This window comes from Mauremys reevesii, linkage group 13, assembly GCF_016161935.1.
Source record: "Mauremys reevesii isolate NIE-2019 linkage group 13, ASM1616193v1, whole genome shotgun sequence".
NCBI lineage: Eukaryota > Metazoa > Chordata > Testudines > Geoemydidae > Mauremys > Mauremys reevesii.
The window spans coordinates 37,712,442-37,728,162 of NC_052635.1; the positions used below are offsets into that span (position 1 = coordinate 37,712,442).

At 42.3% G+C, this 15,721-nt stretch overlaps 1 protein-coding gene and 1 long non-coding RNA gene across 9 annotated transcripts in view; one reads left to right on the plus strand and one right to left on the minus strand.

Moving 5' to 3' along the window:
- The window catches only part of LOC120380251, a 47,379-nt gene that overhangs the window by 4,711 nt on the left and 26,947 nt on the right, over positions 1–15,721 (plus strand). The window contains exons 2-4 of one of the 3 annotated variants that reach the window (XR_005587667.1): positions 3,850–4,028; positions 6,686–6,794; positions 7,175–7,285. The exons of 1 other annotated variant lie outside the window; for it this stretch is intronic. This is a non-coding gene — a long non-coding RNA (uncharacterized LOC120380251). Of the gene's footprint in view, positions 1–3,849; positions 4,029–6,621; positions 6,795–7,174; positions 7,286–15,721 lie in introns of those variants that run through there. One more of the 3 variants, XR_005587669.1, reaches the window with a different exon arrangement.
- The window catches only part of BMP7 (bone morphogenetic protein 7), a 79,885-nt gene continuing 70,585 nt past the window's right edge, over positions 6,422–15,721 (minus strand). For all 6 annotated transcript variants that reach the window (XM_039497792.1, XM_039497788.1, XM_039497787.1 and 3 more), the window contains 4 exons: positions 11,970–12,167; positions 9,987–10,063; positions 9,196–9,306; positions 6,422–7,781 (listed from right to left, as the gene is read on the minus strand). In XM_039497792.1, the coding sequence (XP_039353726.1) occupies positions 7,632–7,781; positions 9,196–9,306; positions 9,987–10,063; positions 11,970–12,167 (536 nt within the window). In that variant the 3' untranslated portion in view covers positions 6,422–7,631. The remainder of the gene's footprint in view (positions 7,782–9,195; positions 9,307–9,986; positions 10,064–11,969; positions 12,168–15,721) is intronic.

Genomic DNA, 15,721 nt, shown 5'->3' on the forward strand with positions numbered 1-15,721 from the left:
GAGCTTGCATACAGCATTGCTCCCGACGCTTCTAGGAGTCCTGAAGGGTAAACGCAAACTGAAACAAAACCTCAGCTCCTCACTTAATCACCTGGCTGCAGGAGCTGGGGCTTTAAGGAAAACCTCAAATATTGCGAGACTCTCAATACAAGCAGAAGGGTTGTCAGTAGTGGTGTGGGTTTCCATGCACCTGTTTGTACAGGTGAATCTATGAATGTTTCCATTTTGGGCCGGGGAGGCTACTACTATTGACTGTAGTGGGTTTTGTACCTGTATAACAAGTCCAGAACCTCACCCAAGTTAGTGGTGTTAACCAACCAAAAAATAAAAAAATCAAGCAGCTTTGCTCTGTACACAAACACGAAGTAAATATGCAGAAGGGTAGATTCCATCCAAGGCTACGCTAAGCGGTTACGTGGTTTTCCAAAGAAAGCGAACGGTCTGGCTCGCCTGCTCTCTGGGTAAGTGGTCAAGCCGCCACATTTTTAAAAGCAGCATGGCTACAAGTGTACTCAAACCACAGCAGTGGTTAGGACTTGCCACAGCACCCTAGGAGCTGGAAAACTCCTGGGCAGTGCCATGCGGAGATGAACATGAAATTAGTGCTGGACAAACAAACATCAAAAGGTTTGGAAGTTGACTTTGCTTTAGATAAGCACCAAGAGAGCTGGATGCATGCCTGGCTCTTTGAAGCTCCCTCCCTGACCTTCTCCTTGACCCTCCAATAGCTCCATTCCATTCCGCCCCCCCCCCGCCCCATCTTGACCCTACACTAACCCTGTGAGTCTCCTTCACTGCCTACAACCCACCAGTGGTCTTTGCAACGTCACAAGGCCCAGTAGCTCTATTGACAGCTAAGCTTGGCCATAGCTGCTTTTGTATTGAAGCATTTGGAAGTCTGGTGTCATATGGCTCAGAGTTGCTTGTGCTCCCCGGAGCATATTAAGGCTTGTATCCATCAGCCATCAAGGAGCAGAGAGGAAACTGTCAAAGCTAATGAGCCCCTCAATGGGATTGTGAAAGCGTGGAGGGTCGTGGAGTCAACTGACTCAGGATCATGCCACGGGGCTAAAAATGGAGTGTAGACATTTGGGCTCAGGCTGGAGCCTGGGGTCTGGAGCCCGGTGGGGGGAAAGGAAGTCTTGGAGCCAGCTCCAGTCTGAACCTGAACCTCTCTACACTGCTTTTTTTTAATTGCCATAGCGCGAGCCCCATGAGCTGAAGTCTGTTGACCCGGGTGTCTCGTTTTTTGTCTGCAGTGTAGACGTACCCTGAATGTATCCCCTACACTGGGAAACAACCCCCACACTGTGCAGTTCTGCTGGAAATACCCTGCTGCCTCCTCCTTTGCACTGGCTTGCGGAGCAGAAGCTGTGCACCAGGGGGCGAGAACTCTGTGATCTTGAGCAAGTCATTTACCCTCTCTGTGCCCCTGTGAAAGGGGGCATAATAGCAGTGCCCTGCCTCAAGGGTTTGTGAGGATAAATCTGTTAAAGATTGTGAGGCACTTAGGTACTACAGTTAATGGGGGCTAAAGAAGTACCTGAGGTAGATCTGTACCATTGTCACAGACGGGGGAGAGTGCCTCGCCCCTCACCTCAAGCACTCTGAGCAACTCTGAGAGTTTGTGCTGATACATTCTCATCTACTTCTCCACATCACCCCCTGCCTGAGGCTGTGTAGACCAGGCTCTCTACCAGTATTCATAGTTACGTGTCCTGTGCATGGTATGTGTGTATAGTACTGCACCAGCTTTTACAGCTGATGGCTCAGTAGTGATGTGAAACCAAAACTGCTGATAGGCTCTACCTGGAATTAGTGGTGCCGCTGAATTTTTAATTTCAGAAATAAAACAGCCTTGCTGTTAAGAAAACCAGCTGTTAAAGTCAATCTAGTCAGTGGGACCAACATCTGCAAGAGAACTCTACTACCAATCAGGCACCACAATGGATTTTTCAGAAGAGCTCATGATCTGACACATTGGTGGCAAACATAGGAGTAAATCCACCAGCATTGAACCGTTTGCCTTTATTAATCAGGTCAAAGTTCATACCACTTTGTCATCTGCTGTATGTTGCTACTCCCTGCTCTGAAGCCAGGGCCGGCTCCAGGGGTTTTGCCGCCCCAAGCCAAAAAAAAAAAAAAAAAAAAAGCCGTGATCTGCGGCAATTCAGCGGGAGGTTCTTCGCTCCGAGCGGGAGTGAAGGACCCTCCACTGAATTGCCGCCGAATACCTGAAAGTGCCGCCCCCCTCCGGAGTTGCTGCCCCAACCACCTGCTTGATAAGCTGGTGCCTGGAGTCGGCCCTGTCTGACGCTATCACCAGCACCATGTTTTCTCCCCTTTTAAAAAGGGGGGAAAATGTGAACTCCAAACAAGCACTTTCAGGCCCTACACCATCATATTCCCTTTCACAGTTAGCCTGACTAGAGAAGTTGCATGTGCTGGACTAAAAAGGTAACAAAACCCAACAGTCAGGGCTTGATTTTAACTAAGTGCTGACAAAGCAAAATATGACTGATGCGTTAATGCTCCCACAATCCCCACTTCCTTTAAGAGTTGCCTAAAATAAGACCATTAGCCCAGCATTCATGTTTTATCTAAGCTATGGAGAGCCTATTAACAATGAACACTGTTGTGACTGCTTCTGCAATCACTTTACTTCCCAGATTGGAAATGGAGAAGGGCATGTTTCTGATTATATCGACAAAGAGTCCTGTGGCACCTTATAGACTAACAAGGTGCCACAGGACTCTTTGTCGCTTTTTACAGATCCAGACTAACACAGCTACCTCCCCCCGCCCCCGATACTTTTCTGATTATATGGCAGTCTACACACACTGATATACAGTCAAGCCCCAAAACTCCCCGTCGTCCAGTCCAACAGAATATGCAGTCCATGTAGACACCCAAGCTGACTCTTCTGGGATCAGGTTGATTTGAGCAAACCAACTGACAATTAACAAAGGGCCTAATCCTGCAAGCAGCTAAGCGTGTAACTCTGCTCATATGAGTATTGCCATTGGCTTCAGTGGACCCGCTTGTGAGCAAAATTAAGCACTTATATAAAAGTTAGCAGGAAAGAGGGCTTAGGTTCATTCTTGTTTCTTAAGATAAATTCTGCCCTAACTGATGATCTTTCTCATCTCTGTATTTTACTTCCTTAAACATGTGACCATATCATGGTTCTCAGTGAAAGAAGGGACATTCATTAGATAGAATCAATAAAATTAATGAGCTCCTAATGTCTGCATTAAGATAGCAAGATACCAATACTCACATTTTAAAATTCTAAACCACCTCGCACTTACTGTCAGCAAATAAGAGCCCTAGCAACAAACAAAGGAATGCATATGACAGAACATAATGTGTGTATTGAAATAAACCTTCATGTTCTACCCTTTAAAATCTGAGGTTATTTAGGTGTCAGCTGATGAGCATAAGTAGAGTGGGGGAGTGGCAATAGCACACATTTTTTAGCAGTAGATAAGTTATTTTTCTCTTTAAATAAAACTCAACTCTTAAAGCAATCATAATGACCCACTTGTGGTTCTCTTTGTACCCGGGTAATGAATGGCCATAGTGTTAAATTCCCATAGTTGTTGCCTCAAGCTCTTGTCAGTCATTACCTGATAAATAAAAACTTCAAACGGGCTTCTCTTTGCTTAATTGGGCTGACTTTCTCTCCAAGAGGAATAGCTAATATAGAGAGACTAATGTGTCCATGGCAACAATGGAAGTTGTCAATAGAAGTAGTTGGACGAACATACACTGTGGATGCAAATCGCTGACTCAAAGGCAGAGTATTTCTGGCTTTCTTCCATCCAAAAGTGTCTCTTCCAATTGCAGGCAAAGCTGAAAAGAGTGAAATAGAGAACTCTGGCTGAAATTCTGAAATCCTTGGCAGCAACAGGGATGTTACCTCAGTAAGGTTTGTAGCATCTTACCAGCCTAAGCACAATGACTGACTATAATGGAGCAGAACTAATGAATCTTCATGAAGCAAAAAATAACACCCTGGAAGCTCAGTAAGAAACAAACTTACAATAACTGACCTATTTAATGTTCTAAATGTGCTTTATAATGTCATTAATCAGACAAATCTAACAACTCTGAAGCCTGTACTCAGTGGGGTTTTATGGCCAATGCCAGTTTATGGTAACATTCATATTTGTGTCAAGAATTCCCTTTCCAAAACAGTAGGTTCAGAGACAAAGCTGCAGTAGCACTGTGGACTGATGGGAGGCTAACAAACTGAGAAGTGGATTTTTGGCTCCCAGACAGGGGTTGCAGCTGCTGAGCATATATAATAAGTCAGTGGTTCTCAAACTGTGGGTCGGGACCGGAAAGTGGGTTGGGACCCTGTTTTAATGGGGTCACCAAAACTGGTGTTAGACTTGCTGGGGCCTGGGGTGGGTCACGGTGCAATGAAGTTTGAGGAAACCCTGCTAAGTAATGTGTGTATAGCAATGCTGAAGAAAAGTAGCATTTAAACATATAGGCTGGATCCTTCTCTCAATGAAGCTAGTGGCAAAACTTCTAGTAGGGTCAGATTCTCCTTTCGCTGGAGTTACTCTGGAATTACACTAGTTGTAAATGAAAAGAATCAGGCCCATATTGTGCACTAAGGAAAGAAAATGAAGAATCTCTTTCTAAATACCCAGAGCATATTTAGGCCCTGATCCAAAGTCCACTGACGTCAAAAGGAGTCTTTCCACTGACTCTTCGCTGAACTTTGGATCAGGCCCTTAAACGTTGAGGGGTTCCACTTTTTGTAGCTGTAGCCATATGAGACTCTTTGGAAGATGGTCGTTTGTTTCAAGATCTTAGTGATTTCATCCAACAGGCCAGCAAATATATTTACATAAACTGGCATAATGCTGCACATAGTTCAAAGTACACAAGACCCCAGTAACCTCCATTGCAGTGCAGTGTGGTATCAATAGTAGGAAACCTCATGCCAGCAGCACCTCTGAAATATGCTAAAACAATCTCAATTAGAAAATGTCAGTTTCTTGGCTGATAGGTTTTTTTCCCCCTTTCTTGTGCCTCTCTAATTTTATTGGGATGACTAAACTCTGAACTATGTTAGCAGTAAACAGAACTAATTTACCCCCTGCGTCTTTGAAACAGCTGCTGACAGCTGCACTATAATTCAATCATGGATCTTTGCAATGCAGCCTGCAAAATATATTCATATTTTTGTTTTTCCCCTCTACTGTATTTATACTTCAGCAGCAGATATTGACCATGTGCCCATGATGCCAATGTACAGAAACTGGTGGACATGGAAGCACTGTTGCAGAATAGCTGACTCACCATGAAATATTACTCACAACAAAATACCCTTTAGATTTAGTGGGAATAATCACACATACACAAAGTTGTTGGAATATCTTTTGTAAAGTCACAATGATTTATTCAACTACTTTGTACAAAATGCTTCTAACAACTGCTCTATGAAAAGAACCAGAAATGTGTACATATATTTTTGCCAACTGTTAATAAATATTTTCTTAAATAAGGAAACAAAGGTTTAGAAGAGATGAGAATCATTTTCCTGAATGCGTGATTGAAAAGGAATTCAGAGATGGAAATAAATAATTTTTTTCCCACTTTTGTGACAATTATTTACATAAAAATGTACAAAACAATGGAATTGATGTATAGCCTAGCAACAGAGATCCTGTAGTCATGTTTTTAAAAAACAAAAACAAAAAACCCCCGCAGGATATGTATATAGTACAGAGAGAGAGGGCAGTCAGGATTGAACCACAATATACCAGTACTTTTGGGCACTAGTGGCAAACTCAACCTTGACTACGTTAAAAAAATAATCAGCTCGGACCATCCAATCTTAACTTCATTGGTAGCACCTTAACTCCCTGTACAAGGTTCACAGACATCTAGAATAGGTTGCATTGGTGGCTGATACACATACAACATTGAGTGGCATTTAGGATTTTGTAGGCTTTTATGCATCTCTCCTTTAAAACAATGGACACACTGAGGCAGTTGCAGCCCAACCAACCTTTCTCTTTGACAGTTCATCTAAGGACTTCTCAGAAAAAGCTGAAAGAATATTTCAGCCACCATTTTGGAACGTGACCTAGTAAATATTGGGCCAGATTCTGATTTCAGTTAAATCTAGTGTAACAAGGGTTAGAGCCAAGTCAGACTCTTGATTCCCATTGTAGATAAGTGTGATGCATTTGGCAATGCTGACTGGTGTTCAAGGGCCTGATCCAAGGCCCATGGGACTCCTCCTATTCTTCAACAGCCTAATCCTGCTGCTATTGGAACTCCAGTGGTAAAACTCAGATCTACTACAATGGAATTAGACTTGGGTCCAAAGAAACAAGCTCCAATTCATTGTATAGAGCTTTGGGGCTTATGTTGTGTTTTTCCTTTTTTTAAAAAAAAAAAAGGGGGGGGGGAGGGGAGAGAGCATCCGGTCTGGATTTCAACTGTGGCTTAAAAGTAAAAGAGCAGTTACTTATTCATAGAGCCAAGCAGTTTTCTTACTACAGATGAAACTGACAGTAAGATAGGAGTCACCCAGGAAATACAGACCCAGGGAACCAGGATTACAAATGTCATGGGTTTCTTTTCCCTATTAAGGACCTGATCCTGCATAGTGCTGGGTGTTCATTCAGCACCATCCTTGGCTTTCATCTCCTCACAGGATCAAGCCTACAGACTTGCAAAATTCCAGGGGCCTGATCTGCACCCATTGAAATCGATGGGTATTTTTCCTATGGGAGCAGGATTTTGAGCTTGCCTTTTATAACCTTGTAAGTGTTTGAGATGTCCAAGTGGAGAGTTGGGTTACCAAACTGTTTGGGCTTTATTCGCTATTATTTAAATTTTGCTTTTAGCTGTTTTAGTCCATAGTAAATGCAAATTCTTGTTGGTAGTTGAAATAGATATTATCTCAACATAGAAAATACATATCAAGATAATCTTGTTCTTTGGAGTTATTTTCTTCAATTCTTTCAATTCCAAAAGACATTTCTAGACTTGTCCTTTTTAATTTGAGTCAATCCAGCTATTTTTTGCTAGTGCAAAATTTAATAGTGGAAGTTCATGTACTTAGTCTTTTTCTCCTGATTATGAAGCTGGATAAACCAAGGGTTGGAGGTAATTCTTTAACAAAATATATCTTTTTTTCCAGGCCCATTTTATTGTGAAAAATTTAGTACAGGAAAAACAAATGTTTATTATTTTGTGCATAAACACACCAGATTCTCACCCTGGATGGATTTGTTTAAAAAAAGATGTTCACAATCAACACTGGTGAGTTAGCCATCTTCTGAAAGGCTCATTTGCAGAAGTAAGAGCAATTATTTTGGACGGGCTTGATTTTTAAATGGTTCCTCTGGCTTGTTTCACTTAGCACCAGTTTGCAGAATCATGTCTATAATAAGCTAAACCAAACTTTACTCAAATGCCACTTGGAATCTAGAATTTGTTCCACTATCTCCTGTTGATTCTGCACCTTCAGAAGCGTGGTCCCTACAAACTTTTTTTTTTTTCTTTTTTAAGGCAGTTCAATGCAGGAGACTTAAACCTCTTTGCAAATCCATATCAAAACACTCTTTACAGCCACTTTTTTTTTCCTTCCTGAAAACCTAATGGCAGCCACACGCCCGTACCACCATGTTCCTGTATTTTTTCAAGATAACATTGGAGCTGTCATCAAAATAGAGCACTGAGATGGCATTGAGTTGTGTAGGAGCACAGCATGGCTTCGGCACAGTTTCTGGGTTTATAAAGTGAACCTGGGAGAGGGGAAAGGAAACAATGTTAAGATATTTTTTCCCTCCCTCTTTTTGGGCAAACCTTCCAACTTGTATGTATGCCTTTGGCACACTGACTTGTATACACAAATACCTCACTGTACGCACACAAAAGGTGAAATTCACAGGCACACTTGGGCATGCCTAAATTGGGAAGATCTGCCTCTTCTTTGTTTGTTTGTTTTGTTTTGTTTGTTTTCCTTATAAGGGTAGTGCCGATGAAATCTAGTCACCTGCCAGGCCTAGACACTGAAGTCCTTTCTGTGTCCAGCGAATAGTCGAGCACTGGATACAGGAAGGACTTTAGTGCATGCTGCTTCCGTATTGCTGCAGCCCTGTGCTGGAGAGGATAAACGGTAGTGGTAAGGGAGTGGGGGCAGCAGATCCTATCACCAATAAATTTGGGGAAACTGATTAGTTTTAAAATAGCTCTGACCCCAAACTTGAATCAAGCTCAGCCTTTTGTAGGGTCTCGGAGATGAGTTTCAACTAGAACTGGATGGGGGAAGGGGAAGTGATGGGGACTCTGCACATTTTTAACTTGTCTGAATGTTCCCCCTGCAAAAAAAAAACTTGGGCAAATTAAATTAAAAAAACCAAACCTCTAGTTTCAATTGCATTTCCAGCCAGTTAGACTCCTGGAGTCTTGTAGCTACGCAGCTAAGGAAGGGTGATGAAGCTCTCATTTGTTACAAACAGGTGGAAGTTCTCTAGGGTTGTGATACTTGATGGTGCTGTTTACTTGCCAGTTTAAATCTGGAAGAGTTAAGATCCTGCAGCTATTCCTCTTCATCTACTCTTGGGACCTGGTCCAAAGCCCACTGAAGCCAATGAAAAAGACTCCCATTGGCTTCAATCCTTCATGCACTTTGTTGGGAATAGGCAAACACACCCACTAACTGGACTATACTTGGGAGATCAAGGAATCCTCCACCCCACTCTACTCTCCATCCATATGGGAAAGGAGGCAGAAGTAGGGCTGATCTGTACTGTTACAGCTCTAGAGGCCCCTCCCTAATCCACTCCCTGCAGTTGGATGCAATGGATCTCCAGGGAATTTTGTGCAAGGGAGGCTGACCCCTTCCCCCCTACTTGGGGGCCATCCATTCCTGCCCTTCCCCTCTGGAGCAGAGGGACTGTGCCATTTGTGTTTACATCTAGGGCCCCTCTACACGCATGGAGCATGTTAATGCTTGCAACAAAGAGATTACTTCCAGGCCAACTCTTAATTCAGGCCATTCCGCTAGACCTGTTTAGCCAGATGCTGAAGGCATTATGAGCTAACCCAGACCTTCCTTCTCTGGCTAGTTCTGAGGGTTTTGCTTGCACAAAATTATTCCAGTGAAGTATTGATCATAGTTAACAGCCTTCATTATTCAACTTAAATTGCACCTACCAGTGTCTGTACAATAGCATGGTTTGTAGCATTCATGTAGGAGTTCAAGGGGAAGGCACATTCTCCTTCACAGTAATATGCAGCATAGCCTTCTGGAGCAATTATCCAGTCCTGGATTAAATTGATGTTAAATCATGGAGAAAAGATGGATTTAATTTCATTGTACACAATTCAATCAATTCAAATACATGCAGGGCAGTCAAAAAATCATGAAAAAGTCTCCTCTTAAACTAGCTGCTCTAACAATATGATCAACTCTGTCTGCAGCACCTGTTTATCCTGAAGGATCCCAGAGCACTTTACATAAGAGAATACTTTGTATATAGCAGAAGGATCACTTCATCCACTATTGGAAGAAGCTACCTCCAGTGCGAAAAGTAGGAGCTGTTTACCAGTGTCTAAAGGAATTATCCAGTAGAAAGTGAAGAACGCTGTGTCCAGTTGAAACTACAGAAGGAGTTTATAGGGCCAGAAAGTAATGCTCTGAATTTAAAATTAGCCATAAAGCTTTGGGGATTATCAAATTTTCAGCCACTCTTAAACTGGCCTCCAATTTGCACGTCCCTTTTGTGTACGCAATCAGTTGTGCCAACACACAGGCAAACACCCCTTTTGTGTATGCCAAGGGCAGTGAATTAACATGTGTGAATGCACACCCATTCTTGTAAGCACAGACATTTACACACTAAATCAGAGGCTAAAACTGTGGTCCATGAGTGAACGCTACTAGTAAATGACAAATGATTGAAAAGGCATCATGTCTCTCTTAAGCCTGAGCACAGAAACCTTACCTGCCAGCCAAGATCTCTGAAACTGACATAAAGTTCGTGTTTCTTGCAGGCTTGCCGCTGATCACTGCTGCTGTTTTCTGAGTCGGGGGGGGGGGGTGCGGAAGGGTGTAGGGGTGAAAAAAATGGAAACCATCAAGTGAGATTGTGTTGTCCAACTGGATGTTTCAGTGCAATGTTCAGCTGAAAGCAAGGCCCATTAAGACTAATCCTTCAAAGTTTGAAACTCCCCGCCACGGACACCTTTGGCAGCATTGCGATGGAGAATGTGGTGTGGCTCCCTTTCTGGAGCCATGCACTGCTTTACAGCAGTTGTCACTTTTAGCTGTTTCAGCTTCTTGTATTTTAATAGTAAAATAAGGGCTGGATTCAATAAATATAAAATGCCCATCTGGTTTCTAAACAAAGCCAAGAAAGTCCTGGGAATTTTTTTTCAGGGCTTTCTCTCTATGTGGGCTAGTTCGCAAAACAAAATCTATTTTCATCGTGCCTTTACTGTATGGCAAGAGAACGCAGCGAGAGACCCAGGAAGGCACTCTCAGGGTACGTCTTCACTACCCGCCATATCGGCGGGTAGCAATCGATTTCTCGGAGTTCGATATATCACGTCTCATCTAGACGCGATATATCGAACTCCGAACACACTCCCGTCGACTCCAGAACTCCACCACCGCGAACGGCGGTGGCGGAGTCAACGGGGGAGCCGCGGACGTCGATCCCGCGCCGTGAGGACGGTAAGTAATTCGAACTAAGGTACTTCGACTTCAGCTACGCTATTCGCGTAGCTGAAGTTGCGTACCTTTAGATCGAAACCCCCCCCCAGTGTAGACCAGGCCTCACATACACCGTGATGAGCTTGGTATAAGAACCTATAGAGAATAAGAATAGTAAAGTGACTCTAAAGAGTGGAACCCTCTTAACATCTGTGTTTTCTTTGAGTACTGTCTGCTGCTGACCTGTTAGGCCTGCAAAAGCAATAGAATCATGGGAGAGTGAGCTGGAATCTATTATCTGATACATCACAAGTTCTGACTGTTGACCCAGTGGGCAGGATCCACAAGGGTACTTAGATACCATCCTCACCCCCAGCCTTAGGCATGTAAGTCCCATTTTCAGGTGCCATTGCAATTCTCAAAACTCTTGCTCAGCTGCTGTCTAACACTGTCGGGGCATAAGCTCACTCGGCACCTAAGCTTTTGCATTAAAAGTTCCCTAGGTGCCTATGTTTCTGCTTCTGAGCATGCATGCTTCTGAGGTGCCAACTAAGGGTCCAGACACCTGTCTCCCCTCAAGCCCCAGAGAGATTCACTAACCAGGGGAACATGGGCATGCTTCTACAACTAGCATTTGTGGCCCAGTGTGGTAGGTGTGCTCAGAGGCTGCCAAGATCTACATAAAATAGCCAGGGAAGGAGGGGACCTCCCTGTAGCCCAGTGGTTGAGCACTCACCTGGGAGGCGGGAGACCCCCTGGTTGATGTTCCCTCTCTGCCTGATGGGAAAGGATTTAAACGGGGATCTGCCATCATCTCTTAGGTGAGTATTGTAGAGTGAGATTGACTTTTCATCCTTTTTTGTTCCACTTTAATTGAGTGAGTTTCTCTGGCCAAATTAATATTTAATCTCAATTTTGAAAATTTAAAATTCGGTTCAGGTCAATTGAAACATTGTTTCTATTTTGACCATTTTTTTTTGTTTTTTATTTTTTACTATAACTAGCTTATTTCAAAAATAGTTTGTCAAGAAATTTGTGAAATTTCCTACAAAAAAATGTAGTTATGACAAATCAGCATTTTTCCAAGCAACATTTAGTAAAAAAACATTCTAGTCTTCAAGCCAATGACAGACAAACATTTGGATGATGCTGAATATACAAGAGAAAAAGAGAGCATATTGCTTGAGCACAATATTGTTTCATTCTAGTCTCTACAAAACAATACAGAATTATCCAGTACCCAGAAAAACTGACTTTGCAGCCTTCACTGTACCTGCAATGTTGGACACCCGAAAGGCTTCCTGGTTTTTTGGTGTTTTCGATCTATTCTGGCTCCTTTGTTTGCCTCCCGTGGAACGAATACTGCGGAGATGCACTTCTGTGGCTTTGAAGAATGCTACCGTGAAAGGCTGCTTATTTTGTGGGCCATGTCTTCCAATAAGACCAGCCAGTTTGGGATTGATGCTTTGTCCTTAACAGAAATATCAACGACACAATCAGCCCATAAGAGGAATTGCTACAACTTTCCATTTCCACCAGCAATATTGAAGACAACGTGATTGAGACAACTGGCCTACATCCCACATATAAAATTCCCATTGAGGCCCATATGCCTGGATCAACTGATGGAGTGGGCCTAAAATTAATAAGCAAATCCACTTTTGAAAGGAATATCTCAGTACCACTAACTTCATTTTATATTTGAATGTAAAAGTTAAATAAAATGCTCCTACAAATAATTATTTTACCCTAAATCAGCTTTGCATTAGATTTTCCTGCATTCTTTAGAGGGGTTTCTTAAAGTTCACCAACCTATAACTTGAAGTGATCCCATAAAAGGAACCATAAAACTCAGCCCATAGGAACACTAAATTCCCATTGGAAGGTTATTAACTTAAAATAAAAATGCCTTGTATTAAATGTTGACACAGTTCCAGATATATTGCATCTGAAAGTAACATAGTTCAGTTATTTAGCAACATTTTATTTATTGCCACATCTGTCACACACAACAGCAGTACTGAATTAGATATCCTGGCTATAGATGCATGATGATTATTGCTTGTTCCTTTTGTGACGCAGGATTTTTAAATTAACTTTAGTTTTGGTCAAAGATGCCTGATTGATAGTCCAGGAGACTGAAGTCAGCTATTTACAAAGATAAGGCATGGATAGTGGCTGTACAAATTTGTTCCCCGGATCCTCCCCCTACTCCACTGTGTCTCAATTGTGTTGTGAAAGAACCATTTCTGGAGACCACCTCAGTCTCTATAACCAACCAACCTTAGGACTCTGGTAGTGATGATAATTCACACCCGTTTTGATAGTGGATTTTGTGATGTTTGTGAGGAACTGAACTGGGACTTGCCAAGTAAGTCAAAGAACAGCTGATGCTAGTTTTAGCCTGGTCTACATTATTCCTGCCGACACAGCTATTGCTTCTCGGGGAGGTGGAGTAGCTATGCCGATGGGAGAAGCTCTCCGTCAGTGTAGGTAGCGTCTTTACTAAGTGCAGCAGTGGGGCAGCTGCACCAGTACAGCTTCACCACTGCAGTGCTCTAAGTATAAACAAGCCCTCAGTCACAAGCTGAACCACATTGGCACTAGCACTGTGGAAGTGAAAGGATCTGTATTTCCATTAGCAATCCACTGAGTCCTTTGGTACTCTGGTTTCTACCGGTTTCTAAGTGCAATATGAAAAAAAAGGCAACAAAAGAACCTGGCTTTCTAAGGTTTATTTCCATAACTACGGTTTTCAAGGCATTTGTCCCATAACAAGGGAATGGCCCACGCCAGTATCTCAAGAACCAGGGTCTCTATTAGATCTTTTCATCCCTTTTGTGTTTAGCAGCTTTTTGAGTACATAATGTTAAGATGGAAAAGAATTGCCTATGATCACAGCTCAAGGCTAACAATGGCCAATTTACATTTGCTTGTCTCACTCTTAATTTTTCTTAATTCACAACACAAAAGGACAAATTTCTTTCCCTGTGCAAAGCTGGTGTATGTGGCATTTGCACAGAGGATCATAAAGTGTTTTTTATATGAGCATGACAGCTTGGCAACTAAGTGTGACCTACATCTCATGGCTACAACCCCTTATGGTTCCGTGTGGGGAGGCGATAGGTTTAGACCTGTAGATATGCTAAATGGGATTAAGCAAAACTTATCTCCTAAGGATAAGACACTGGGTCAGGCTTTCCATGAATGAGGCCCAAGTTGTATATTGTTCGCCAGTGAAATGTGCTGATTATATAAATACCTATTTACATATGCAAAGGTGTGTGTTTTGGTGGGCATGAGCACCTCCACCTGACTGTATCATTTTCATCCTCCGTTTAAGCCCTGTAAATTTGGCCACATAGTCTTTATTTTACACAGCTAGGCTGCTCCCAAAAAACACTTAAGCATGTGTGTAGCTCTAAGTACATGAGTAGTCCTACTGAAGAACCTGGAACTACTCGTGGTCTTAAAAGCTACACATATGCTTTTCTGGATCAGGGCCTTATTCCATTTTTCAAGAACAAGTTTAGCCAAAAATGAGTCAGAATTCATCTAGTATGGCATTGATTTCCCTCCCACCCCCTGTTATCAGCACGAAACCTTTTCTGATTGCACTGCCATTTAAAAAGGCCATGGTTTTGAGAGAGTAAATTTATTTTGAGTTGCATCATCTCACTAACAAGAACCTCAGCAGCTTGCAGGTAGTGACCCTAGATCAGTGGTTCTCAACCTCTAGCCCACAGGCTGCTTGCAGCCCTATCAGCACAGAGCTGTGGCCCATGTGACATCCTCAGGGCCATACACATAGTACTGGATGCAGCCCACATAACACATTGAGAATCACTGCCCTAGATCCACTCCTAGTTGATTCGATGGGTTTACATGAGGGTAACAGAGAGCAGAATTTGTCCAATGCATCAATTTAGGGAGAGGCTTGAGTTTTTTGGTGACAGAAAGAAAGTTACTTTTGCTGTAGCAAATCTCTTTCTCTCTTTCTCTCAAAGAGTACAACTTCTTTGCTTTATGCTTTATTTTAAAAAGAAAAATGTTCTGAGTAAGACCTATACCAGAGAGCTATTGTGTCCCTCATTCATTAAACTGTGAGGAGAACTCTCCCCCCTCTCCCCCCACACACTTAAGTGACTAGAAGTAAGTATTTCAACCTCTACCTGCAGCCAGGGACCAAATTTCAAGGAAAAAAATGTTTTTAAGATACCTGTGTATTCCTAATTAGCCAATCATATACTTATCTAACACAAAATAGAGCTGTACTCTCAGATCAGAGAATGCAGACTATTTGTCTTTAAGAAGCTACTTTTTTTTAAACTGAGAAAAACAGGATATGAAGCAATAAGTAATAGGCTAAGTAAACCTAAATAGTCAGCTGTTGTTCCTATGTATTATGAGGGCGTGAAGCATTTCAGAGCTTAGGGTGAAAGGAAGCCTAAGGCTAATGAATCATGTTAGTGTTTCTCTAGTTTGTTGTTTGAGCTTATCCCAACTTTCTAAGCGTAAACAAATATCCTTTAATTCCCCATGAGCTGCTATTGTTGATGAACTTATCTGGCATGATTGTAAAGGAATATGAAGAGCAGTTAAATGAACTAATCTGTTTTGGATCTTTCTATCTAGACAGTACTTTTGACTCTTCCCTTCTATCCTGGTTGCATTTTATTCACGTATAGAGAGACTGACACAAAATAACTTGTACAAATTCTAGACAAAACTTGCCAGGTTTTCAGTTTCATTACACACTTTAAACTCAGGCCATATCCACTGAAAGGTTTGCTACATTCAAAAATCTATAGTTTTCCATCAAAGTCATGCTATGTTTGCAGGTCTTCAGAATTGTGACATGACGACCAGGTGAAACTGCAGCTTTGCTAGGAGTGTGCAGTTTGTTTGAACCCCAAATTAAACTTGGGCTTGGTGGGACTTGCCTTTGCAGCTCAAAATGGAAGAAAATGTTTGCTTGAATTCTGGAGAAGTGAGAGTGCAAAGATTTGTGCCACTTATAGGTTT